Source organism: Phaeoacremonium minimum (genome assembly GCF_000392275.1).
Source record: "Phaeoacremonium minimum UCRPA7 unplaced genomic scaffold PA7_03_scaffold_330, whole genome shotgun sequence".
In the NCBI taxonomy this organism is placed as follows: Eukaryota; Fungi; Ascomycota; class Sordariomycetes; order Togniniales; family Togniniaceae; genus Phaeoacremonium; species Phaeoacremonium minimum.
Genome location: NW_006921234.1, coordinates 336654 through 362451, shown reverse-complemented (window position 1 = coordinate 362451; position 25798 = coordinate 336654). Strand labels below are relative to the sequence as shown.

At 49.4% G+C, this 25798-nt stretch overlaps 3 protein-coding genes across 3 annotated transcripts; 2 read left to right on the top strand and 1 right to left on the bottom strand.

Annotated features, from left to right (window-relative positions):
• Nucleotides 1–2261: 2261 nt before the first annotated feature.
• Nucleotides 2262–3950, top strand: UCRPA7_4243 (putative cytochrome p450 protein; the record flags this gene model as incomplete). The annotated part of the gene is made up of 1 exon (XM_007916765.1): nt 2262–3950. The coding sequence occupies one exon, from the start codon at nt 2262–2264 to the stop codon at nt 3948–3950; it is 1689 nt and encodes a 562-aa protein (XP_007914956.1).
• Nucleotides 3951–15444: 11494 nt separating this feature from the next.
• Nucleotides 15445–15847, bottom strand: UCRPA7_4242 (putative fatty-acid amide hydrolase protein; the record flags this gene model as incomplete). The annotated part of the gene is made up of 2 exons (XM_007916764.1): nt 15445–15447; nt 15500–15847. 2 exons carry the CDS (start codon nt 15845–15847, stop codon nt 15445–15447), a joined length of 351 nt encoding a protein of 116 aa, XP_007914955.1.
• A 5783-nt stretch (nt 15848–21630) lies between these two features.
• UCRPA7_4241 (protein btn-1) lies at nt 21631–22473 on the top strand (the record flags this gene model as incomplete). The annotated part of the gene is made up of 1 exon (XM_007916784.1): nt 21631–22473. One exon carries the CDS (start codon nt 21631–21633, stop codon nt 22471–22473), a length of 843 nt encoding a protein of 280 aa, XP_007914975.1.
• Nucleotides 22474–25798: the final 3325 nt, after the last annotated feature.

Sequence of the window (25798 nt, the reverse complement as noted above, 5' to 3'; positions counted from 1 at the left end):
GCAAGCCTAACGCATGTTTTACAGCAGGGCCAATGGGATGGTCTTCCATTTCTAAAATATTTACAGCTTGATCATTGGGATACAGAAGGCTGCTTCAACGCATCAACTGTCCGCGGGTTGCTTAGAGCAACACCGAATATTGAAACTTTGAGCATGCAGATGTGTTCATTTTACGAACCAAATGCGAATACGGAAGGTTCTAGTGCAGAGAGGTTCCCTATTTTACGAAAGCTGAAAAGGATTGAACTCTCGCAATGCTCAGTCAGCCCGAGTGGCTTGGCGACCCTCGAAAGTTTCCTTGCTTCTTGTCCTACTATGGAGCAATTTGACTTCGTAGCAGGTCTGGGTGAAACGAGGTGGGCCATGCCAAGGGATGTCATACGTACCTTGCTTACGTGTTCTACAACTCTACGGGGCTTGTCCCTTGATTATAGGGGCATTGGTCCTGATGTACCAATGAGGAGTCAGATCAAGACTTTGCGCGGGTTCTCTTGCCTCGAGGATATATCCGTAGATATGGACTTGTTCTGCACATACTATGCCTCTGACTTCGACAGGTTCCATGAGACCCGGTCTCATGATGACGACTGCTTAAGAAAGCTTCTTCCACAGTCTATAAAGACTGTGCAATTACTCAGCAACGAAATCAGGGGCCCTTGCGAGCAGGACATGTATCAACTTGGCTACGAGTGCTTAAAAGGAGGATTTCCTCATCTCAAATTAGTGAGCATATCCAGGGCTCCAGAAGAGCTTTCCGATATCCCGGCCCCTCTAGTCGAGTTGTTCAATTCTGCGGGCGTGGAGCTCGAACATCTCTTAGATAGCTTAGAGTAGGTTGCAATGAGCTGTAGACTAGAACTACACCCTAGAGATTGCAATATTTACTTCTGTTCATGATGAGACTCGCCTTATAAGTCATATTCAAAGACTAGTCGGGCTAAAGGTTTTGCGGGCCATGCAGCAGCTCTCTGCATACTAGACATAATCTCAGGACAAGTGACAGCTCTGGCATAGAATAACGAGATGATCTGGTAAAACTAAGCCTAATTAGGCTAGTGTGAATATAACTTATAGTATATGTAGGTATAGGTAAGGGTTGTACGAGATACGGAAAAAAAATGGGATTATATGTGCTATAAGGCATCAGAAATTGAGAACATTTTTCTGTTTGAACCTGGTTACTGTGAAGAGAGACAACGGTATTATGTCTCATTGTGTATCTTATGGTGTATTGGACAGAGTGATCTGAGCCAAATCTGATCAAATAAATATGTGTTATATGCATCCCTACTAGCGACACCTTTCAAAGCCGCGATGCACCAGACCAGGGTTGGCGGCGGAGCACAGGAGACCCGAGACTCCGATATAAAACGTAGCACCGTGATTCGCTGGATCAGGCAGGTCGAGCGGTTTTGGCGAGGGAACCCTACCCTGCAGTAACACGTTTTGCTTATCTGCACAAAAGCATCATCTCCTCACTCAGCTGTAGGTTTCCAGCGGTAGGATTCGCAACTGCGCTTGTCAGCTTCAGAGGAAATCATCAGGAGCGATGAGCGCACGGCGCAGCTCAAGCATCTTGATCCCGCAGGCGGCGCGGTCTCCCAATCTGACAATCGACATACCCAATTACACGTTGTGCAAATAAGCCACTTGGTCCAGTGAGTGGGGATTCAGGGGACCGATGGATGCGCTAGATGTGCATGGTAAACTGGTTTATCGAATCCATCTTTCGGTCGCACAGGGGTCGGACAGGAGTTGTCGTGTTCAACACCAAAACAAGGCTCACGACGACAAAGGAGGGGAAATGATACGTAAAGGATTCCGAGCTGCAGGCCTTTTATGGCTCGGGGGTGTGATTCATTCCACAGATTCTGCGGCGTTGGCTAGCTGGTGGATAGAACTTTGTGGCGATGCTGGGAGCGCTCGGGGCCACGACCAGACTTGTAAGGATATCCGGGTTGATTGATAGTAGAAGGAGTGAGAAGGGCTCATTCTTCCGGCTCCTCAGGTGCGAAGGACCCCTGATCATGATGTCGATCAGCTCACTCTAGACTGGGGATCGTATGGTTGCCTTCGTGGATGGCTGCTTGTGATACAGTTTAGGAAGATCAGGACCTGTCCAGATATAAGAGTAAACCTGACGAAGCATTCAGACTTGGTTATGATCTGGACTTCAGGCTGATTACTCGCAGACTCTGCTTTCAACAACTTGGAACGGGCAATTCGTCATGGATCTCTCTTTCAAAGACACCGGCGTCCACATGTTCAACGCGACAAACGCAACCTTGCCCTCCGATACACCTTCGTTCACCACTATATGGTCCCTCCCTACACTATCAACGTGTTTCCTGGCCTTGACATGCTTAGTTCTGGCGTCCAAGGTTGCTGACACTGTTGGGGGCTTGTTCAGCAACGAAATCGCCGCCACTGACGCCAAAATCTTCGCCGCGCTTCCCAAGGTTGGAACTCCGTACAAGGCCGACCGGCTGCGTATTCTCGACTTCCTCGTACCATGGAGCCTGATCGCGCGACTCCGCTCTCTCGTTGACACAGAGAGTCTCCTCGAGGAGGGTTACCAGCGCTTCGGCAAGTCCGGCCAGCCGTTCATCCTGCCATCCCTGTGGTCCAGCACAGGCTGGGTGGTGCTTCCGCGGTCGATGCTACACCTACTCAATAGAAGTCGTCAGCAGCTAAGCACGTACGACACCCTCATCGACGCCATACTACTACAGAGTCTAGGACTTTCCTCGCATGCCGTGGCTCACCGGGACATCTTCCGCAAAAGGCTGAACGCGAGTAACGTTGGCAAGGTGGTCGGCCAGTCTTCGGAAGAGGTGGCACACGCCATCTCGGCTTGCTGGGGGACCGGAAATGACGCTGGCAATGGCGATGATGCTGTGTGGAAGACTTTCGGGGCGTGGGACGTGGGTCAAAAGATCATACTACGCGTCGGGTTGCGACATGTGCTTGGAACGCCGCTATGCCGAAACAATGAGTTCGTCGAGCTCGCCCGCAAGTACGGCGAGACGCTCTCGTCCAACGCCGTCTTCGCCAATGCCCTGCCTCCAGGCATTAGCGCCGTGGCGGGATGGGCGTTGCATACGCGCGCCCGGTTCCTCCTCGCGAAGCTTGACAGACTGCTGATCCCGCACATCGAGGATCGGATCCGTTTATGGCGAGAGACTGACGACGAAGACAAACTGCCCCAAGACACACTTCAACGGTACATTGAGAAGTACGCCACCAAAGACCCAGACGGGCCCGACGCGACACAGATTCTTTGCCGCTCTCTCCTGCTGGCCTTCGTCTCCCTTTTCGGCATGTCCTGGGCATTCGTGCATACCCTACTCCACATATACGGCGCCGACGACAGCCAAGATATCATCTCGACCATTCACGAAGAATGTGCACGCGTCTCTCAGAAGTACGGGGGGACTCTCGATGCGCCCGGTGCCATCGCCGATATGGTCCGGCTTGACTCGGCCATCCGCGAAAGCATGCGCATGTCCGATCCCTTCAACCACTTCCTCTCCCTTGAGGTCCTCGGCGGAGAGGGCCTCGATATCGGTCTAGGCGGCGGACTCCGCGTCCTTCCCGGCTCCCGAATCCACCCCACGTACCCCCTGAGATCGTTCCACATGGACCCGGACATCTACACGAAGCCGCACAAGTTCGACGCCTTTCGGTTCTCGCGGGCCATCGAGGAGGAGAAAGATAAAGCAGACCAGGAGAGGATGATGCGCTGCACGCCCACATTCACCGTCTTTGGGTACGGACAGCATGAATGTGGTGGCCGCTTCCTGATCGACCAGGTCGTCAAGCTGGCGATCGCCAAGATTGTGTTGGAATACGACGTTGAGGTTGTGAGGAAGCCTGGCAAGAGGTGGGCTCTGCTTCAGTGTTACATGCCTCCTATGTTTGCACAGATAAGAATTCGTCGTAAGGAGTGAGTGAAAGGAGATCTACATGTATAATTGCAGACTTTGACTGAACAAGGCCAACCGGGAAGAGACCTTGACTTCAGCTATTTCACCAAGAACATAGAGTCCTCGGAGCTTGCGCCAAGTACATGTAAACAGCTGAGCGTTCTCCGCGTTTCCCCGCATCTTGTGCCTGTTGCTAGTAACGGACGAGTATTCTTTTTCTAGCCTGACAAAGGAAATATTCTCGTTTTCTGTACCCTACCGGCGACGAGTCTGGAGACCGTAAGGCCCGAATCCCATTGACTTGAAACTTACTGACGAAAGCGAACCTCTATTCTGTACATCCATAGGTCCTGTGAATTCTCCGCTTCCGTTCAGAACCGCACTGCTATCAATGCTGGGAATAACAGTACGGTTCTTGGGTGCTGCCGTGCTCGCGCCGAACACTCGTCTTATTCGTCGTCCCCACCTCAGGTTCAAGATCTGGGCCAAACCGAATCGCCACCTTTGTGACCTCGAATCGGTAGACGTGGAAATCTTGCGCCCATTGCTGGATAGCGTAGTAGTAAAGATAGATGGTCTATCGCTTGGATATCTCCGGAATTTCTTCTCTAGGAGCAGACCTGACTCATCTTTCAGCGGACTGTAGATGAACTGTAAGCAAAATGTTAGTCCTAATGATCTGGAAAGAGAGAAGAAAAAGTTTCACGGAATCTTTACCTGCGTAATAGTGCTGATAATATCAGGATGAATCGGGTCGTGTATTCTCTTCCAGGCTCCGGTAAATGTGTTCCAATGATTTCGAACAGTTTCGACACGAGCCTCGAGATTCTTCGTTCCTTTGATGGCTATAGCTTGTATGCGTATGAAGTCTTTCAAGACTTCTACCATGTATGCGAACTTCACATCGTCATATTTGATGTATTTAAAGTAATTAAGGCATGTCTGAGCCTTCTTAGTTTGAATAGAACTGTACGACCTTAGCTGAGATTAAACACCACACTGGAAGGTAAATACACTGTCCAGCGCTCTAGCTGTCTCTGGTGATTCTTCTTGGTTACTGGCTCGATTGCCGGTAAGATACGATCGCTATTCATAATTGGTGGGACTCGGTTTGTATCCTCTGGAGACGGCGAGCTCGACGAAGGTTTTCTTGGCCACTGCTGAAGGAGGCGGGCACGAGATGACTCTTGAGGACTGGAACACCACCGGCCTCGAAAATTATGACACCCAAGGTGACACGCATAGTCGGCCAGAGAGGACATTATATAGTTCTGTCTCAGCGTACTTCTCCTTCGGAGTCCTCCTTGCCAGACCAGCTGGTCAAGGTACCAAATTTGGGCATGCTCGACCACCCCTGCATACAGATGGTCTCAAGTGAAGAAGTACTCTACCTCGTTGAAATCCGTGGACCAAGAAATATACCCTATGTACAATCTTTATGAAATTTATTTAAGTACTACTTATGCATGCCTGCTCAGGTCGCTCATGGCAAGCTCAGGCTGAGCCTAGTTATGGGACCTTGAGCCTGAGCTGTGGCTGGTATGTCCTGAACGAGGCTGAGCCGTAGTTGAGTCGGTGGTGGTTTTGGTGAGGTTCAGGGTTGAAATCGACTAATCAAAAACGGGTGTTTTAGTGCATCGATTTTTACCGCAGACTCGCCCACGAGCTTTTCGACTACCAGGTGGTGAAGTGCCCAACAATCGGCTAACTAAGCTTAGCATGGCACACTGGCAGATGCATGATTGATTGGTGCTATCTTGCGGGTGGCGGGGCGCGCTCTATAGAATGCGAGCTGACCAGAGTCAGGCCAGGCCAGTGTCGCATTCGATTTGTCCAAATGTCGTATTCAATCTTAGAGGACGTGGATCCCTGTAGTAAAAGCAGCTAATTAAGTCACCGACATCCGCCATTCCCTCGACCGAAGAAGTAGCTCATGAGGGGGACACTTTTGTCCACGTACAACACTCAATCTGATGTTCGCAGGTCAGCAAACTCTCATTTCAACTGAAGCTTTGAAATCCCTCTATTCGCGAGTCAACCCCGGGAACCGACCTGTGCTTGTCCTGTCTGCTTGGCATGCTGAGCAAATCGCCGAGTCGTCCGGCAGCTCACATGCCGTACGATGCCGCGACCGCGACTTCCACACCCATATGCTTGGGTCCAGCTGAGCCTGCGAGGACTGTCCACGGGCTTTGAGCTTGTAGCGCTCGTCATGCTCATCGGCTTGAGTGCAGGTCACGATCTGAACTTCCCTGTGTCGTACGTCGCCGTCTTTTGGGGTCTAGGGCTTGATTTCGCAGAGATAGTGGCAGTGTCACGACCGAGACTCCGACGCATTGCCGCATCCTGGATGTTCCCCGCCGAATTGATAGCATTAGCACTGTTTTCGGCCGGGTTTTGCTCCATAATAATGTCTTATTATGATAAGCCACAAGACATATTCACGGGTGCGATTTGGCCCAGCCAGGTGCACATCAAGCATCCCGTTGAGCAATGGAGAATGGGCGCGTTTGCTCTACAGGTGGCAGCAGCAACTACATCGCTTGTCTATATGATAATGAGCTGTGTCTCTTGGTGCACATACGGGAAGTGGTGAAGTGGAGGTAAAGAGCTGCACGCAAAATAGGAAGCGAGAATACCAAGATGGTGCTGAACGATATGTCTTACGACTATGACGACAGATACGAAAGTTACGTATGCTTCACATGCATCCTCAGCACACGGAACCACTTCTCCAATTCATGAGGACGAAGTTGGAGTTGAAGTAACCACGCACGACCCAATTGCGCACGCGGTTGCCTGTGCCCCTCCTGGATATCCTGTCAGGAAAGTCAGGTACTCGCAGAGGAAAGTCCCATCAATGGAAAGCTCGGCAAAACAGCTGATGGTGTCTTTTCGACATCTGTTGCCAGTCAATTGAGCCTCGGGGACTTCGGTGGGACTAAGAGGGGGATCTATAGGAGCAAGATCACGAACCAGCCTGAAAAACAAATGCAAGACAATGCCAAGGCATTGTATTCGAGAAGCATGCCTTCACTGGCCTCGGCCGCTACGGTCTTCGCCAAGAGAGCCACAGTTAGGGCATGTGTTACGAAGATGAGCCCGGTGATAATAGAGCGAAAGTACAGATTCCCATGCATGGTAGATGTCTCGGATGCGTATAGCGATAGTCGAAGAAAAGCGCAGGGTTTATAGAATCCTGCGGCTTTACGTGACTGATATGTTTAATGACGAAATGAAATGATGAAGTTCGGATTTGACCGTGGCTATGCGCTTTATACAATGGTACACGAGGCATGGGAACTGGAGAATCATCTGAAGAGTATGTATGCTCTCTATACGTGACAGATGAAAAGTCAGCCTGCCCCATATGAGTTTGCTGCAGACTATTTATAGACCATACGTTTAATAGCGAGGCAGAAGTCTATATAGGACTCCAGCGCTTAACCTGCTTTCCATATAATGTAGTGATCACTCAGCTGTGAGTATCGAAGCTTGCTGCAATGCACCTCGGGGTTAGCTAACGACTATGCCCATACCCTGCGTTTCTTCCTAGTTATCCACGGCTTGTGCGATTAGCGTGAGACCTTCTGCTGAACGAGAGTTGGATTGATGGGTGTTTGTAAAGTGATGCCGTCATCGTACTGCCTTTACTGCATGAATGGCTTATATACCTTTTTAGGATAGCTCAAAGATTGATAATGAAACATGACAGGATAGAGTCCAGCTCTCGATTGCCTTTCACTGCTGCTTAGTGAAGTTTAGCCGCCGAGCAAGCCAACATCCGATAGTCAGACCGGCCACTTTTCCATCGTCACTCCGACGAACGATGACTGTCCAGTCACCCGGCGGTGTCGAATCCATTGCCCTAGGGCATGCAAGAGCCCATAAATCATCTCCGAGTAAACGCATCATATGTACAGGACCCTGTCCCAGAAAGCCATCAAAGGTACCATATAACATGTCACCCGAGCCGGTACAATGAAAGACGGAATCTATCTCAGCGCAGTGGTAACTACCTTGAAGCTCAGTCGAGGTAGGACTAGCCTTCCCAGAGGCAACACGCTGAGCATGAAGAGTGCGATTGTCTTGAGGTACGTGAATATGAAGGGAAGTTCCATCCAAAGTTGCTACCATGCCATCCGACTGAGCTCTATACGTCTCAACCACTCGCACCTTCTCTGGTTTACGATGGTATTTGACAAGAAGCTCCCCTGCGTTGCCCTGACTCACGGTAACGGCTAGTCCCGTCTCGGGATCCAGATAGGTTCCAGGCCAATCTGGGCTGGGATGGACGACCTCGCTTTTTGCCTCAGGCGAGCCCATCAATCGCTTCAAGATGTAATCATTAAGTCCACTGGCATCGCCATACTCTTGGTTAAGTAAGACAACAATAGAAACCCGTGGCTCTGGTGAGTAGGACCGGTGCAGACGATATCCACGGAGTGCCCCTGCGTGCCCGACACTCAATACGCCTCCAACTAGGTGACGAGCCAGACCGAAACCATAGTCGGCAGGCGTCCCATCAGTGTATTTTTGTTGCTCAGAATTGGACCCATACCAGCTTTGCGGGTCATTGACGCTTCGATCCACAAACTGCTCGTAGGCGATCATATCGGTCAAAGAAGCCACAACACCGGCATCACCAGCCCATTCAATACAATTGATACCGGGATAGAATCCAAACGACTCGTTGCCTTCGTAGCCAACACACGGAGGTGGATGTTCCGCACTGTGTGCGCACAGCCTCGCCGTCTCCATCCCGGCGGGTGCGAAGATCCGCTCGGCGAGTAGTTCTTCGAGCGGCTGCCCTGTGACCTTCTCGATACAGCGAGCGATAATGAAGAAGTTTGTATTCGCGTACGAGTACTCAGTTCCAGGCTGGAAATGAAAAGACTTCAACCGCTCCAGCATCTTGGGACCATGGTCGGCGATGGAGAAATGACCCTCAGGCTTTGCCCCCCAGAGGACGGTCAAAGCCCAGTAGTCCCGAATGCCTGATTGATTGTTGCAAAGATGACGCATTGTCAAGCCAGTATCTTCAAGAAGACTGGGATTTAGCAGTTGTCCGAGCTGGTCAGATAATTGCTTCGAAGGCTCCTCTTCACGCGCGCTCATGGCGGGCGTCGGGTTGCGTTCCAGGTCCGTCAACAGCCCGCACAGCATCTGTTTCGTGATGGAGCAGATCGGTAGCAATGTATCAGCGGCCATCGGAATTCGACGGTGTAGATCTGCATATCCCCAAACCTGTTTGCCGACTAGTTCGCCATCTTTCAAAACGGCGACAGCACCACCTGGGCCTCGAAAACGAGGTGGAACATCTGCGAGAATCTCGAGGATGGAGGCAGTAGCTGTCATTCTTGCGCTTGAAGCTGCGGGAGAAGGGTCTATGTGCAGTGATTTGACGTCTATAACATTAATTGGCGATAGTAAAGTAGAAGGCTGTCAGAATCTGCGTACTATGAGCACCAACTTGGCAGACTATCGTAAAGTCCCCAAATCTGTATGTCATGAAGATGCCTAATGAACGTCAAGATCATCACTGCCCTAATTCACACATTATCGTTCACATTTAGCGCTTAACCTATTTTGGATCTGTCTTGATAATGCCCCACTAGATCGCTTATCGCCCCACCTTTTCGCAAATTACTATGATTGGTGGGTGTCGACCTTTTTAGTCCGGGGTCTGTGAGACCATCGAGGTTGACTTGACTGTCGAGACAACTATTAAAAGACAGAGGGATTCTTGAAATCATGAACGACTCGAGTCACTGTTTCACTAATTTTCAGTTCGTTAAAACCTCAACTCTACTTGCAATTCATTGCCCAGACAGGGTTTGTCCTAATCAAAATGGCTGCTATCGAACGGCACCCGGAAGCTGTCCCTGGCACAGTACACCTCGTCGAATTAATCGAATCAAAAAAAGACGGTGCTATAGAACTCGTTCCAAGACCTAGCAGTGATCCGGAGGATCCTCTCAATTGGAGTATCCGCCGAAAATATGTCGCCGTCGCCATGGTGTTAGTGTATACTCTTGGCACGGGAGTACCGGGTACTTTGCAGTACTCGGTTCTTTCCGATATAACACGAGACACCGGAATCTCTACGGCATCGTTGGTGCAAGGGACAGGCCTTCAGTTTCTTTTCCTCGGATGGGGATGCCTGATTACCCAGCCTCTTGCTTTGACATACGGTCGCCGAGGAGTTTATCTGATGTCTCTGCTCTTAACGGTTCCACTTATGGTCTGGACAGCATACTCTCGAACCGAAGGAGAATGGTACGCTCATCGCATTCTGATCGGGTTTATTACGACTCCTATCGAAGCCTTACCCGAAGTGAGCATTCCGGACATTTTCTTTGCACACGAAAGAGGAGCATGGATGAGTTTATACGTCTTTGCCTTGTTCGGATCCAACTTTCTAGCTCCTGTTGTAGCAGGATTCTTTGCCGAAGCATACGGTTGGAGATGGACCATGCATTTTGGAGCCATTATTGCCGCATTTGCCTTCATTATATGCTTCTTTTTCATGGAAGAAACGATGTACTTCCGGTCGACTCTTGAGGGCCTTGAGGAGGAAGATGCTGCCGCACAGAGTAGCGAGTCTGGGGCTATCTCGTCATCGAGTGTGATAAAGAAAGTGGAAAGTGGTAATAAGACCGAATTATCAGTTACTGGTGGGGCTGTATTTCCTGATCGACGCAGCTATTTGAGAAGGCTTTACCCCTTTTCTAATATGGAGGGCCGCCCGTCAACCATAACAATGCTCCAGTCCATGATATTGCCACTTCCCATCATCCTTCAGTTTCCCAACGTTGCCTGGGCTGGATTCGCGTACGGAATTTGCTTGTCTTGGTACAACGTACTGAATGCAACGACCTCACCGATCTTGAGTGCCGCTCCATACAACTGGACAACTAGTCAAGTAGGGCTTATATACTTAGGCCCTATCATCGGCGCTGCTCTGGGATGTGTATGGTCTGGAGTAATTGCTGACCGGCTCACACTAATGCTTGCTCGTCGCAATCGGGGTATCCGAGAGCCAGAACAAAGACTTTGGCCCTTGGCACTGTCTGCAATTCTTTCATGTGCTGGTCTCATCATCTGGGGAGTTGGTGCACAATACAATGTCAGCTGGCCAGGTTTGGCAATTGGCCTTGGAACCCTTACATTTAGTGTCGTTACCGGTGGCTCCATTGCATTGTCATACAACGTCGACTGCTTTAAAGACATAAGTGGCATGTCAACAACTTCCGTTATAATTATCCGAAATACCCTTGGCTTTGCGATATCGTACGGAATTACGCCATGGTACACAAATATGGGTCTCCAGAGTTGTTTTATCATGGCAGGTTTCTTGTCTCTTGGATGTACGGGCACATTCTTGGTCATGATCTGGAAGGGCAAGTCACTTCGGCGCCATTGTGCTGCACGCTACTGGCACTTGGCTCAAAAGGGGATTAAATTATCAGAGTAAAGATGCGTCAGCACTTGTGTAACATCTTCCGGCAACCCCTAGACACATTAAATCCTCGCACAAGACTTTTGCTTCGGTTGGTCCGTCGAAATTATTATTTCTTATCTACCTAGATTATATACAGACCTTAGATCTAATAACTTGCTCCCTTGAACCCAAGTCTTCTCGATCGGCTCTTTCACATGACACTGATTGAAACTTGAAGTAATTAGGTATGTGATTGCCCTGCTTACGAATGCACATCCTCAATTTCGCTCCAGACCAGAATTATATGCGCCAATGGGACACAACCTAATAATCTTCCTAGGTGTGCCTGTAGACAAGCGTTGTTCGTACCTTTGCGTGTCGTTGCATACCATTGCACATGGTGATACAGATGACTTGAGACGAATATCCGGTCGCGGCTAGGTCTCATGGTGAAGTATAAAATGCGCCCTAGTGATGTAGTGGTAGCCCCCTTGCTTTGATGGAGACTCAACTCACAGCGTTGTTCGCTGCATTAGGAGCGATATTGCCTCTAGCACTCCAGATACCCTCCAATTCACTTAATATCCTTTGGTTCTCGCCATAGCCCATGCGATGCTTTGTATAAGAAAGCACATCTCTTATCAGCATGATATCCCCATCAGCAGTAACGGCATAGCCGAAAATCAACATCGGCCAAGTTCCCAGATAGCATCTGCTCCAAATTTCGCAAGCCCCTGGCTGACGTAATATGGAAAGAGCACGGGCGGTCTGCCATCGATAAGTTTCATCGAAATATTGATCCGTGTCGAGCCTTGTCGGTAAGGTTCCATCCAAGAACCAGGCCGATTCAACGGGTGTAATGGCATTAAAGGACTCGATTATCCAGTCGAGAAGCAGTGAAGCTGCGAGAATGTAGAGGGACAAAGTGTTCGTGTAGAAACTCTTCTCTGCTTCAGAGGAGCACTCTCGAGTATATTTGTTGAAAAACCTAGCTTCCCATTGCCTCATTTCTGCTTTCAGACGTGATGCATCATCGTTCCTTTGGCTTTCGCGCGCAGTGTGAAGATTAATGATATCGAGGATGAAGCGGTATAGCAAATGAGTGGCCCCTAGAACAGGACTAACATCGGAAGACGACGGGTGCGTATTGATTTGGGAGTTGAGTAGGTCCTGGATGTCAAGCAGGAATTGCGAGTCGATATAAAAATTAGGTGCGAAGGGTCTTCGAATAGAAAGCAAAAAGGCTTGATATAATATACTCTCAGCAGTAAATTGATCAAATATGCGTCTTATAGAAGACTGATAAGTTGTATGCTCATATTTCATATTAAGCAGCTTTATTGCGCCCGTGACGTGTCTCCTTGGGTCGACTGCGGCATCTAGTCCCCATATCTGTCAACACATATATCAGTAAGTAAGACAATAAGTAGGGTTTTGACTGGTCGCAGAAAATTACATACGTCATGTAGATACAGGTAGACCACTGTGGTTACAAGTGAGTCGCCGGGAACTTGATGGGGCAGACACAGCTTGTTTAATTCTTGGTTTGCGTGCCAGACAGCTCGAGAATAGTAGACAAGAGCAAGCTTTTCGTAGCGATTGTTGCTGGAAAGTGTATACTTGTTGGCAGCGGAGGCTGCCAGCACAGCGCATTTCACGCCTGGTGACTGCATCATCATGCCGACCAGTTCGGACTGATACTCCACGAGGTGCTTCCTGTTCCATGTTGGTAGCACAAGAACAGAGATGAAATTGTTGAGAAAATGGTAGATAAGCTCCACGTCATCTTCGCACTCGATTCCGGCCCTGTCCAAGCTTTTATTGAAGCCGAGGTTGATCCATGGCTCTTCCTGATCAGCATTACACGTGGGCGAGACGATATCGCCACTACTAAACGACGGAGAGTATTTCTGGCCTGCTCTGGGCAAGTTACGTCGATCACAAAGATCATTCGAGGTGGGCCAGGAACAATCATGGCCGGTATTGGAGCAATTCTGGCAACAAGGCCTCTCCTCGCCGCACTTGACTCTCCGTCTCCTGCCTGCGCCACGCTTAGTGATTGGTGAAGGGGGGAAGACGTAGAGAAGATAACTGACAGGTAAAGCATCCAGTCTTGGTGCGTAGTTTTGCATGCTTCATGATATTGGTTATGCTTGATGTTTGAAATAGATAACGCACCGAAGCCAACTTGGGTGACTTCCGAAGAGCGGAGAATGTACGGTTTATCAAGTGTGCTGGGACCGGCAGCCTGGGGGCGCCATTAATAGTAAGATCGAGATAGCCATGGAACGGCCGAGATAAGAGCCAGTCTAACCATTTCTGGTTAATCTCTCTAATCCAGTTAGTGGAATTAGAGACAAGCATGCAAATACTCTAAGCACTTTGAAGCCCACCTCAGCGTTCATAATTTACACCAATAAGTATATCGTAATGGTTGCACTTGTATTGCACGAAATTCTTGCTCTCTATTACTTCATATGCGCCACCGTCCAACAGCAGTCATGCCCCAATGAAGCCAGAGGCTGCAGAAATGTCTTCTTACGAATGCTCCCCAACACCTACACTCGTTCCTACGCAACAGCGAGCTTCACTAAGTTTATCGCAAATGGCAAGAGATCTCCAACTCAAACGCAATTCCATCTATTTTCTCTATTGCATACTATGAAAACGTGACCTGTCTAGAATCGTGATGACGGACCGCACCATGCTAAACTAGTCCGAAAGGGGGCATCGAATTATTCGATACCGCGAACGTCGAGATTTCGTCCTTGGACGATTTTTGAGACTACTTCAGTCGCGGCTACTGTTTCTTCATCACGGAAATGTTTTCCTACTAGTTGTAACGCAATAGGCGCTCCCGCAAAAGTCTCTGGAACGTCTTTTGAGATCCGGAGTAATTAGCTTCAATGCTTCCCACACTCATTCTAAAGCCAAGGCGACAGCGACTCACAAGTTTCGTACTCGCGCCTATCTTTGTCTGAACGAGGCTCATATTCCTCCTCTACCACGTCCACTTCCGGTTCAACCTTCAGTCCCGTGGGAAAGGTGATACATGGCTGATCAAGAATATTCCATACGGATGTGTATTGGAAGTATTCACACGATGCCAACTTCGCACCTGCCCCGATATATGCAGGACAGAGAATATAATCGACGCCGCGTTCCTTCATAATGCGGTGATAGCTTTCAGTCATTAGCATATTGGCTTCGTGGTTGTGGGACATTGTACTCACGTAGCTCGATAGTTGTCTCGTCGAACGTTTAGTTCCCAGTTTTCTGTTATGGACAGGGGCTCAGGCCTGGCTTCACTGAAAATCCATTCCGTCAAATGTGCGATCGGTTCGCCACTCTGTTCCAAAATATCCCTTTGCGTTCGGGCAGCATCGGGAAAGTAAAGGGCGGAAATAATATCCCAGCCTTCTTGATGATTGTACGGCTCGAAATCGACAACTCTAACACCGGCTTGCTGCAGCTTAGCTACGGCGTGCTTTAATGCACGAAGCACGGGCGGGTGAGGATGAACGATCCTAGTCATCTCACGAATTAATCTTAGACGTGTCGCGCATATACTTGATAGACCGCAAGCCAATAGAGTGGGGAAATAGTTGGCAGGGCGCTCTCTTCAAGACTCACCCATCATCCCATATAACACCGATCGTAAGCTGGTGAGGCCTGGGTGGTGCAACCTTTTTCCATGGTATTGGAACCAGCGAAACTTCTTCTTCCCATGGTGCTTGGTCTAGAAGTACCCTCTGGAAAAGATCGAGGTCCGCTGAGCTGTTAGCTAACGGCGAGATAACAGCACGAATGCTTTCTTGCCCAGCACCAGCTGCACAAACACCATTCATCGGGTTCCGCAGAGCAGTCGTACGAAGACCGTATGCACCACAAAATGCTGCTGGAACTCTGACGGAACCTCCAATATCGGTGCCGATTCCTAACACAGAGCAGCGAAGCCCAAGACACGCCCCCTCGCCACCGCTCGAACCACCTGCCGTGAGACCTCGATTGTAGGGATTGACAGTTGTTCCGTAGATGTTATTGCTACAGTCAAGGTGCTGTTCAAGATTAGTCTCACTATGTTACAGAACATGATTGTCTAGGTGATCTAAACCAAAGTGTGACTAACCATGACACTCTGTGGTTCGTTTGTCCTGACGTGAAACACAGCACCGGCTTCTTTGAGGAGACGAATGATCAGTGCATCTTCCGAAGGAATGTGATCAATCCAGGCAACAAAACCCGAGTGGGTAATGCGGCCCTTGAGACCGATATGTTCCTTGATCGAGATAGGGATTCCGTGTAAAGGACCCTTCAGCTTGCCAGTTGTCTTGAAGTATTCATCCAGCTCGGTTGCAGTAGCCAGCGCCTCTTCTATCATAAACTCGGTAGCAAAATTCACCAATTGGTGAGCAATATGTGCACGCTTGAGGAAAGCTGTGACAGTCTCAACGGCTGTCAGGCTTCCTGTCTGCATGTGATGGGTTAATTGAGTTCCGTCACTATTGGTGATTTCCAACTCTTTAGGAGATAGCCGGTTGCAGTTATCAATGAATGTAGATACATTGAGCTGTGCTGCTGGGGGTAGTTCATTTGGGGGCAGTAACCAGGCCGTATTCAATGAATTTTGTAGGATTGCTCGGCACTTTCCGGCTTTGATCTCCCAAGAAGCTGCCATGGTGTTCAGAAAAATTGGTAATGGTATAATAGCATCAGAAATAGATCTGCTCATGAAGAGTAACTTGAACTCAAGATAAGGAGACGAGCGATGGTAGGGTTTCAAGACCATCTCTTGATGATCGATCAGAATAAATGCTTGTTATTTAAGTCTGATACTATAGGAACTCGTTCTCTTCTACATTGTCGTCCTAGTGCCGAAGTACTAATGCTATCATAGACACCTTGTGCGGCATACATCCCTGTCTTAGGCATCGCATCGAAGAGCTAGGCTTAGAAGTCGATAGGCTCGTTATTCACTGTAATTGGTTCCTTTGTCTCGTAATTTAAGGTGATTGGCTCACTTCCCTTCGGTCGCAATCCATTATCATTGGCTCACGTTAGCTAAGAGGCTTATTCGATCCATTAGATGTAGGCTCGATAACATTTAATCGATTGAAATCATCCGCGAGAATGCCACCTCTGTCTTTTGAGAAGCTTGGCCAGTTGATTTTAGAGGCACTCCTTTTCTGCTTGATGGCCTAGTGTACCTGTGTCAATAGCGTTATGGAATCGCTTTCGTGGATGACGGATCTCTTTTGTGGAATATTATATTCTATGGAAAGGCTACCCTCCTTTATGGTGAGGATCTGATAATATCAGGTTGTGAAAACTCGCATACAAGTTCTAATGCCAGGACCCAAGCAAGCCGTGGCCGAAGGACTTATGACTCTTTTTTTTGTACCAATAATTTCTTTTCTTTTCTTTGTTTTGTTTATACCCGTAATCATTTATCATATTCTTGAATCAGTTTCTTAAGCGCTTTTTATGATGCTGGCTCTGCTTCGAATTGGATTGCATTGCCTACGAATACAACTAGCACCGCCGCGTAAGCTGCGGTCGCGCCGAGCAGCTCCTGGTTCGTCGCCTTAGAGATGAGGCCCAGCATGATGGAGACTAAGACCGTAAAGGCGACCGTCACTACTATGATGTACTCCTTTTTATGCATGTATGACATAATGGCCATAGGAGCCAAAAGGAATAAACCTCCAGTAAAGGCGAAGATGACTCTAGCGAGGGTATCCACGGCAGGCGATATATGGCGACCATGTCTGCGATGTGCTTCTATGATTTTCTCCATGCCCGCTGATGAGTGGCGAATCGTTAGTCTCAAGCTCGTGTAGACGTATGAGTCGAAGAATGGCACAATATCTGACTTACAGGAAAGAGGAGTCCTGCTCTTTTCGATATCGTCGAGTTTTCTTCTCTCTTTTCCCTCCCTATCAAGAAGTCCGCTGGGCACCCTCAGCTGCAAGAATTTTCGAAGCCTGTCGGGGCTGTCATTTGGGCTTCCGAAACTATTGGTGACTCCGGTGCTGAGGTCGACGAGGTCCAGCGCGTCAGCTGCATACCAGTAACGTGGCTCGTGAAGAGTGGTGGCGAGCAGCCGGCCGACCTTCCGACTTTCCTGCTCGCTAGGCTGTTTCATGGCCAGTAGCGCCTTATATGACTTGCAGAGAGATGCTGTAAAATCAACGGTTAGAGGTTAACCAATGTTAGCATAGGCTTCAGGCCACTTACTATAGTCTTCGAGATTCTTCACAAGGTACCGCATCGAGCTGGGAGTGAACTCGCCTCGCGACATGCTCTCTTCTGTCAGCACTAACTTGTGCTGTAACCACAGTAGGGCTTGGATGATGGCCACGTCAAATCTTCGGAAGGCCCGGACTGAGTCTTCGCCTGTCTGTAGTGCCATGTCGCGGCACATCTTCATGGCAACCTCCGGTCTCAACGCGTCCAAGTCAGACTCTCTATATCGTTCCCACATATGTGCTAGAAGGTCACGCCGCTGGCGGCTGTTGTGGAAGTCATCACACGGCAGTAACGGTCCTTTCAGAAGAGACCTGTAGGTTGTGGTAACGCCGGATGCCACGGACTGACTGTCGGAGTCGACTTCCAGAGCCGACCCAGATAACCGGCTCGATAAGCTCACAGTGTCATCGAGGAGGGCTGCCGCCTGCTTTGTAGAAGTTGAAGACGAAGGTAGCGGGCCATCAGAGTCTCTCTTGTGCCACTCACTTCTCTCCTCCATCTCTTTTCTCAATAATTGACTGGTGATGGAGGTATCGTCGTCAAATATCGGCATAGGGCTTTTGCCTTTTTGTTCATGGGCATTCTCGGGTTTGGAAGGCACCAGCTGGGCGATTGATGTTGAAAGACTGCCTATCTTATTGGATATGGTGGATAGCACTGCAGCAACTTCAGCTGATGGTGCTGTGCTCGCTATCGTGTCAACCGTGATGAAAACGCGTTCATTGGCGATAGTCACGAACTGCACGAGGACGTCCGGCCCCACAGTCATTAGCTTTCTACTCCGGGAGAAGTTGTGGGAATCTCGTTCGTGGGTGCTTATGTTGAAAACCGAGTCGCTGACGACATCGCATTCTTTTGAAGAGCAGGACCATCCTGATGATGGTGGTAGAAGGAAGTCCTTAGACGAGTGATAACCTGAAGGTAGACTAGCCTTAGAGATATCAGTGATCAGTCTGGATGCAAGTAGAGATGCTGCATAAATTCTGGCTTCCTCGTCGTTGTCATGTATGGACTCTACATGCCTCGTCAGTGTGTCCTTGGAGAGGAGCGGCCTTTCGTCGCATGCAGAGCAGACTACCGCGCTCCATTCAGGCACGAGTGTTAGCCACTCCCACGGTACAGTGCAGTCCGTCTTATAATCCTTCTTCGTCCAGACCCCTCCGACGTCCTCTGTGACTGCAGCAAACTTCAACTCAAAATCAAGCTCTTTGTTGTCGCCGTCTCCGATGGCAAAATAAATCCCGTCCACACATTGCACTCTCTCATGAGCAACGCCATGATGATCGCTGTCATGGTGGGGTGACGACTGGAACCAACTGTAGCTTTGGGAGAATACACCGCAAGAGCATTGCCACCCGTTGACTGGCCGTTCCAGAAAAGGCCTTTCGCGCAAGCCTGGAGTCGGGTTCTTGAATTCTGCAGGAGTCTTAGCGAGACCGTACATGGCAGGCAGAAAACGATTGAGCATATCGTCATATTCCCCAGAGTGAGAAGATGGAGTTCTATGGAATCTAGCCAAGTGCGGTCTGACGTCCTGTCTGCTCAATCGAGTCGGAGCCCAACGGTTGTAGTTCTGAGGTGGTTCTTTCACGCATTTCATGCATATCAAAGCTTGGCACTCTCGCCAATAGTGCAAACCTAGCGACCGGAGACTGTCTTGAGCCTCCAAGGTTACTTCAGATGTATGGTGTTCATCGTCAACGGTGCTATCTTGGGCAGTTTTGTTCTCCTCGGTATGACATGGGCGAGAAGATAACGAGGCATCCCGAGAGTTGCTACCCCGAGACTCGAGGTGGCTAGAACTGCGATCGCCGAACTCAGAAGGGTCTTGATTCGAGTCCCAGTCATCGTTCAGTTGTCTATTCTGTGTACCTGAGGTTATGTCGCCGCCATCATCCTGAATTTCAGGCATTATTGATAATTTGCGAGCAGCCAACTCTGTGCGAAGATTCTAGAACTTGCCGTTTGGCCAAATATCATGCAATGGCAAGGGGAAGACTCCCTGCATTAATATTTGAGACTGCTTGGATGCCTTCCGCGTCTCGGCGGCCTGGTGGTCTGCCCACACTGGGCGAGCCACATTATTGGCGGCGAGGTTTAGTGCACAGCCAAGCCACCACCAGACGCTGCAATGTGCAATGTGCCATTTCATACGGCATGAGGAATTGATTTGTCGCGATGTTTAGCTGAAGACTCCACTTGGTAATGCAAGACGATGAGCCATTGGATTGGTATCTCAATAGCTTGAGCTCTTTAGAGGCAGTAATTACTAACATCGTCGTAGAAAGTGCCTTAGTTTATAGCTAGTTTTCCAAGGAGAATATTGACAGCCGTTTTCGTGGATGACTTGCGGAACACTCCAATGCGCAGGGGAATGACCTCCACAGAAGACGTCAAGCAGGGGCTAACGAGCTGAAATGCATCTAAGGCGACCGAGCTCAGCAGGCTGCATATGTAATACCATGGAATGCAGAGAGTTGCCTGGTGACTGGCTGAACGAACCGAGCAATCTGTGCACCACCAAACACAGCCGCTTCAGCGGCAGTCTTGACGAAGTTCCCATCATTGATTGACAGCACAAGGAGGCGCAGCAGACAATGCCTTCTGGCCGCGAGGCTCTGGTTTCAGGTCACTCCGTCATCTAAGAAGATCCTGAATTTGTCCTTAATATGCCGTTTCGTTCAATTAATCTCGCGATATAATAGTGAAGCTAGTAGGTTGGCAGTCGGCATCGTGGGAACCGGCAGGTATATTTCGCGGCTGCCTGGATGTTGTAGAACGACTTGACACTTACAAAGACTTCGACTTGGGCCTGCGCGTTATCATTTTCCTACGTGATGCGGATGGTTGTTTGAGCAATGGGACAACCATGGTGGCTTTAAGGCACGAAACTTAGCGATGACTGCCATGAGAAGTTGAGCGATGCGCCGACGTTAGCGGCGGGATGGTTCTATTTCAAAATCGCAGGTTATATTTCTTTGAATGCGTTCAAAAGATTTCAGAAGGCAACCAGAATATCACTCCATCCGAATCTCTCTTCGTTGAGATGGAAGCCTCATGTTTGTCATGTGCAATACGGCGCATGCCAGAGTTAGTGTTAACACCTGCGAATGACGTGGATGGGGCTGACGTCGCCCGCCAGCCAGCCGGCAGGCACCAGCACCGGAGCTTATCTTGACAAGCAGACATCGCACCAACAACTTCACGCAACCAAAGGTATCAGTTCGGAATTCATACCACCCGACGACCACAGTCATCGCAGCCTGCGCGCAAACCTCGTGTTTGTTTGCAGTGTCCTCGCGCCCGATGTTGTTTGCCAGGTAGCGCACTGCAGGCTACCGCCGCTTGTCGCCCCGTTCAGATTCGAGAAGCACCTCTAATCGAAGCACGACGAAGCAATCGAGCCCCTTCCATCATGAGTCGATCTCCATCATCGTCGGGACTTCTGCCCATGCCAGGAACGCCGGCGTCCTCTTGGGCGGTCTATAGGGCGCGATTTGCCAGCATCTTTCGCAATGCTGACACTTCAGTGCTCGTCGCATTCTGGCTCTTCGGTACGTCGTTCATCAGCCCCCAAACGTGTAGCCAGAACAGCCATCTTGTTCTAACGTGTCGTGTTCAGGCCTCATAAACAACGTCCTCTACGTCATAATTCTCTCCGCTGCCCAAGATCTCGTTGGAAACATTCCGAAAGGCGTCGTCTTGCTCGCCGATGTCGTACCGTCGTTCCTCACTAAGCTTGTCGCGCCGTACTTCATCCATCGAGTCCCATACGCTGTTCGAATACTGGTCTTTGTTGCGTTGTCGTCAGCGGGAATGTTGTTAATTGCCCTGACACCAGCGACTCAATCCGTTTCTGTCAAGCTTGTGGGAGTGGTTTTGGCAAGCTTGAGCAGCGGAGGCGGTGAGCTAAGCTTCCTGGGTTTGACGCATTATTACGGGCATATGAGCCTTGCGGCTTGGGGAAGCGGAACAGGGGGAGCAGGCCTCGCCGGAGCCGGATTGTATGTGATGCTCACAGGGTGGCTAGGGTTCAGTGTTAAAGGCAGTCTCCTGGCCTCTGCGTTCCTTCCAGTGATCATGCTGATCTCATTCTTCTTCATCCTGCCTCGGGGACCACTGCGACAAGGCTCGGCGAAGGACTATGAGACAATACCGGAAAGAGACTTGGAAGAAGACGAGATCGACGATATCCCAGAAGGCACTGCATCGTCGAGTCTCTTGGCTCCTGGGCCAAGCGTTGCTTCTACGGCATACTCGACGCACTCTCAGGATCGCAAGGCGTCCTTCGTCTCCAACCTCAAACGCGCTCGATCTCTGTTCTTCCCTTATATGCTGCCTCTACTACTGGTGTACATCGCCGAATACACCATCAACCAGGGCGTGTCACCAACGCTGCTGTTTCCCCTTGAGTCGTCACCGTTCTCCGAATTCCGCGCGTTCTATCCTTTCTATGGGTTCCTCTACCAGCTTGGCGTCTTCATCTCCCGCTCGTCAACACCGTTTATCCGCATTCACCACCTGTACATACCCTCGTTCTTGCAAGTGGCAAACTTGGTCTTGTTGACGCTGCACGCTTTACTCTACTTCATCCCCACTGTATATATTGTGTTCGTAATCATCTTCTGGGAAGGCCTCCTCGGTGGTGCTGTCTACGTCAATACTTTCGCCGAGATCATGGAGAATATTCCCTCTTCTGAGCGAGAATTCAGTCTGGGGGCGACATCTGTCAGTGATAGCGGTGGCATCTGCATCGCAGGCTTTGTTGGCATGGCGATGGAGGTCTGGCTTTGCGACTGGCAGGTCCAACATGGAAGAGAGTGGTGTCGACAAATCAAAGCCAGTTCACCTTAATAGATACCACTCAGTTTTGTGTTCTACAATTAAAACTAGTAATAAATCATCTAAAACGGCACGGTTGACTTCGTTCGTTGTACAGATCTCGTAGCCACCAATAATTGTCTAGCTAGGATGCATCCTGGGCATCTTTCCTACTCCAGTGTTTGGTTCTATGGACAACGTGTATTTCAGGTGCTCTCCATTTTGGATTTTGCCCCTGGATTCTTCTTGCTGAAGTCCTCACCAGTGTTCCTATCCTCTTCACTTCTCGTTTTTTGCATCGTATGATGCTCTTGTTGGGCTGATTCTGTGGCCAGTCGTACTCTGAGAACTCCACCAGTAGGGTCACCTTTTTCAGTTTAGGGAATCGTCGAAGAAACCCTATCCCTTCATCTACAGAAGTTTCGACCCAGCATGGTCTCAGTCCCCAGTCCATCACCAAGCTTTGTAAGCCCGCATATGCAGTAAATTCAGCGTCACTGATATTATCTATAGAGGTCAGTTCATCGAACCCGTCCATACTAGTTAGGTTAGTGGTCGTGCAATAACTGACATCCTCTAGATATCCAGATTGAGTCTCTCGTCCAGTTGATGTAAACTCCGTCTAGTGCCGAAGTAAGTTGATATTTGAACCCGGGTCGGTCATGCTTCGCTTTATTTCTTGTCAACCCGTGACGACTCTCTCGACACGCCTGTAGCACAGCCGGTGTTCGTCTAGAGAGAATGAACCTCTGCTCATCGTTGTTCCAAACTCGAGGTACGACAGCAGCCCCAGGCAACGCATTTTCCCAGATGGCCAGGCGGAGCTCCGCAGGCAAAGAGCTAAACTGTGGGAAACAAGGCACCTCTGTGCGAGAACTGATGTCTTTAACCTCCAGAACAGAAGTAGAAATGGCGTTCAAATACTCCCAGCCTTCGACAGGAGACATCTTGTGCTGTGGACAACTAACAGAGCTTCAATGAAAAAGGTAGTAGCCACACTATTTTGTCCGCTCGCCCCCAAGAGCTTTGGCGGTATATTTGTACTGTTTGCACCGATAAGATGAATCATTCTATCGCCCGGATTGAGTAGCAAACTCAAGTGAATGTCGTCAGCTCTGATACTTCGTGATCGTCGGAGTGAAGGATTCGGGAGATGGTGGCTATGATCCATTTTCAAGGCTCTGAGACAGCTTTCCAGTTGCCATGACGCATTGGTTGTAGGTCATCTAGGTTGAGTCGACCGAGTTATTTGTTTGACTTTGCTGGTCGTCACACGGCCAACAAAATGCAGCAAGTGAAGTGGCGGCGGGCTGTCGGCGCGAGAGCCCACAATGATAAGACTAGATCCAACGGGCATGGGAAGACAATCTTGCGAAGCGCACAGTGGCTCAAATAACAAGTGGCGTTCTGCAGTCTGCTCCTTCGTCGAGCTTTTTTGTTTCAAGCTTACGAGAGCCGCTTCAGCTGGGCGGTGAGTTATGAAAATGGTGACAACAGTGACGTCGCCTTGTAAGGCAATTGATGCGTCCGTCTTTCATGTGAATGGCCGTGATTTTCGCCCCACAGAGACAAAATTAACGCAAACTAAAAACAAGACTCTCGGTTATCTGTTTCCTATTAGATTTAAAGCCATAGTAGCATGGACGATACATCATCTACTATTAGATATGAACTGTGTAGCTTAGGCTCCATTGGCCAACGTTGGGGCTTTGACATACCTGCTGTCTCATCGCAGCAAACAGCGGGCGGTTCGATATTGTTCTCTTAACATGATATGCGAACAACGAATCTTTCTCGATTAGAACGAGAGTATATCCCAAGTCTAGCTCACAAGTTGTTTTCATCAACATGCAAACTTCCACTCTACATTTTCCCACCCCTTTCTCCTTTTTACCTTGATCTGTCGACTCGCGAAGTCCCAGATAGGTAGCCTTATTGCACGTCCTGCCTCTCCCAGGTTCGACTTTGGCACATGAGCCCCTTCAACTTCGAACCCTAGTGCTACACAGGCTACGACACCGTATAGCTCCGCCAGCGCAAAATATCTTCCGGGACAAAGCGTTTTTCCTCCTCCGAAAGGAATCATTGCACCACGTCTTTTCTTCTCATCTTCTGCAGTCTTGGCAATGAATCTTTCGGGATTAAAGTCGTCGGCCGTAGCACCCCACACCATCTTGTCGTGATGCATAAGTCCAGAGTACCACTGCACAGTCTCGCCCCCCTTCAGTAGATACTCTGTTCCATCTATATCTCGCAGGACCGTGTCTCTCATTACCCTCCTAGTGCCTGTATTATCGTTGTAGACACGCTGTGACTCTTGGTAACAGGCGTGGAGGAATGGACAGTCTTTCTCCAGCCTGGTCATATCAATAGTAGCGATCGTGGCCCGGGAAATCTTCTCGATGGTTGTGAGTCGTTCCACTTCGGACCTTATACGCTCCACGTATTCGGGCCGGGAGAACACGTTCACAAAGTACCAGAACAGCGTTGGAACGGTGTTTGTCGTCCCTACCCACGGAATGACAAGTTCATTCCTTCCCAGCTGGTCATCTGAGAGACCGCAGCGGCGGCCTACTTCTGCGCGGTAACTGACCAATTTCGAGACATCCGGATTCTTGTCCAAGTGAGCGGCAAAATATGAGATCAGCAGCTTCTGAAATTCGCTGCGGGCCTTGACTGCCTTTCTGGCAAAGATGTTGGGAAACAAATCCAGCGCAATGATCAACAACCCCTCTTCATATTCGCTGTAGAGACTCTTGTTAGAATGAGACATAAATAATATGGAATGGTCATACTTGATATACTCAAAAGCATCTGGAGTAATAGGGTTGTTTTCTCCATAGACGGCCAGCATTGTACCTCGAAAGATGAGATCACGAAGCCAAGCAAACACGTCCGGCACTATGATCCCGTCGCCTGGGTTCACCTCATTAAGAATCCTTCCAATTTCTTCAAATGCTTTGGCGTTCATCCTGGACAGATACTCGCCGCTTAGGTATGTGTGGTGCATCTTCACCATCTCCTCCATGTTGTCTCCTTGCCCTAGCTTTACTACGGTATCATGTTTCAATCCCAGAAACTTCTCTGAAAATTCTAGAGTGATCGGCTCAAAGGAAAGGTCTTTACTTCGCATGGCCGCATTGACGAGGCTGTGCTTGTTGATGACATACATCTTGCGATTGAGCAATGGTAGTGTGCATATTGGTAGCTTTGATTCATTGCTAGGCCCCGACATGTTAGGAAGCACCCGGAATCATTTGCTTCGATCTCTCTACTTACTAGAGTTTGATGTAGAATTCGCCGCACTCTCTGACTAAGGAGATGATGTGTCCGATCAACGGGATCCTAGGCCTCAGTA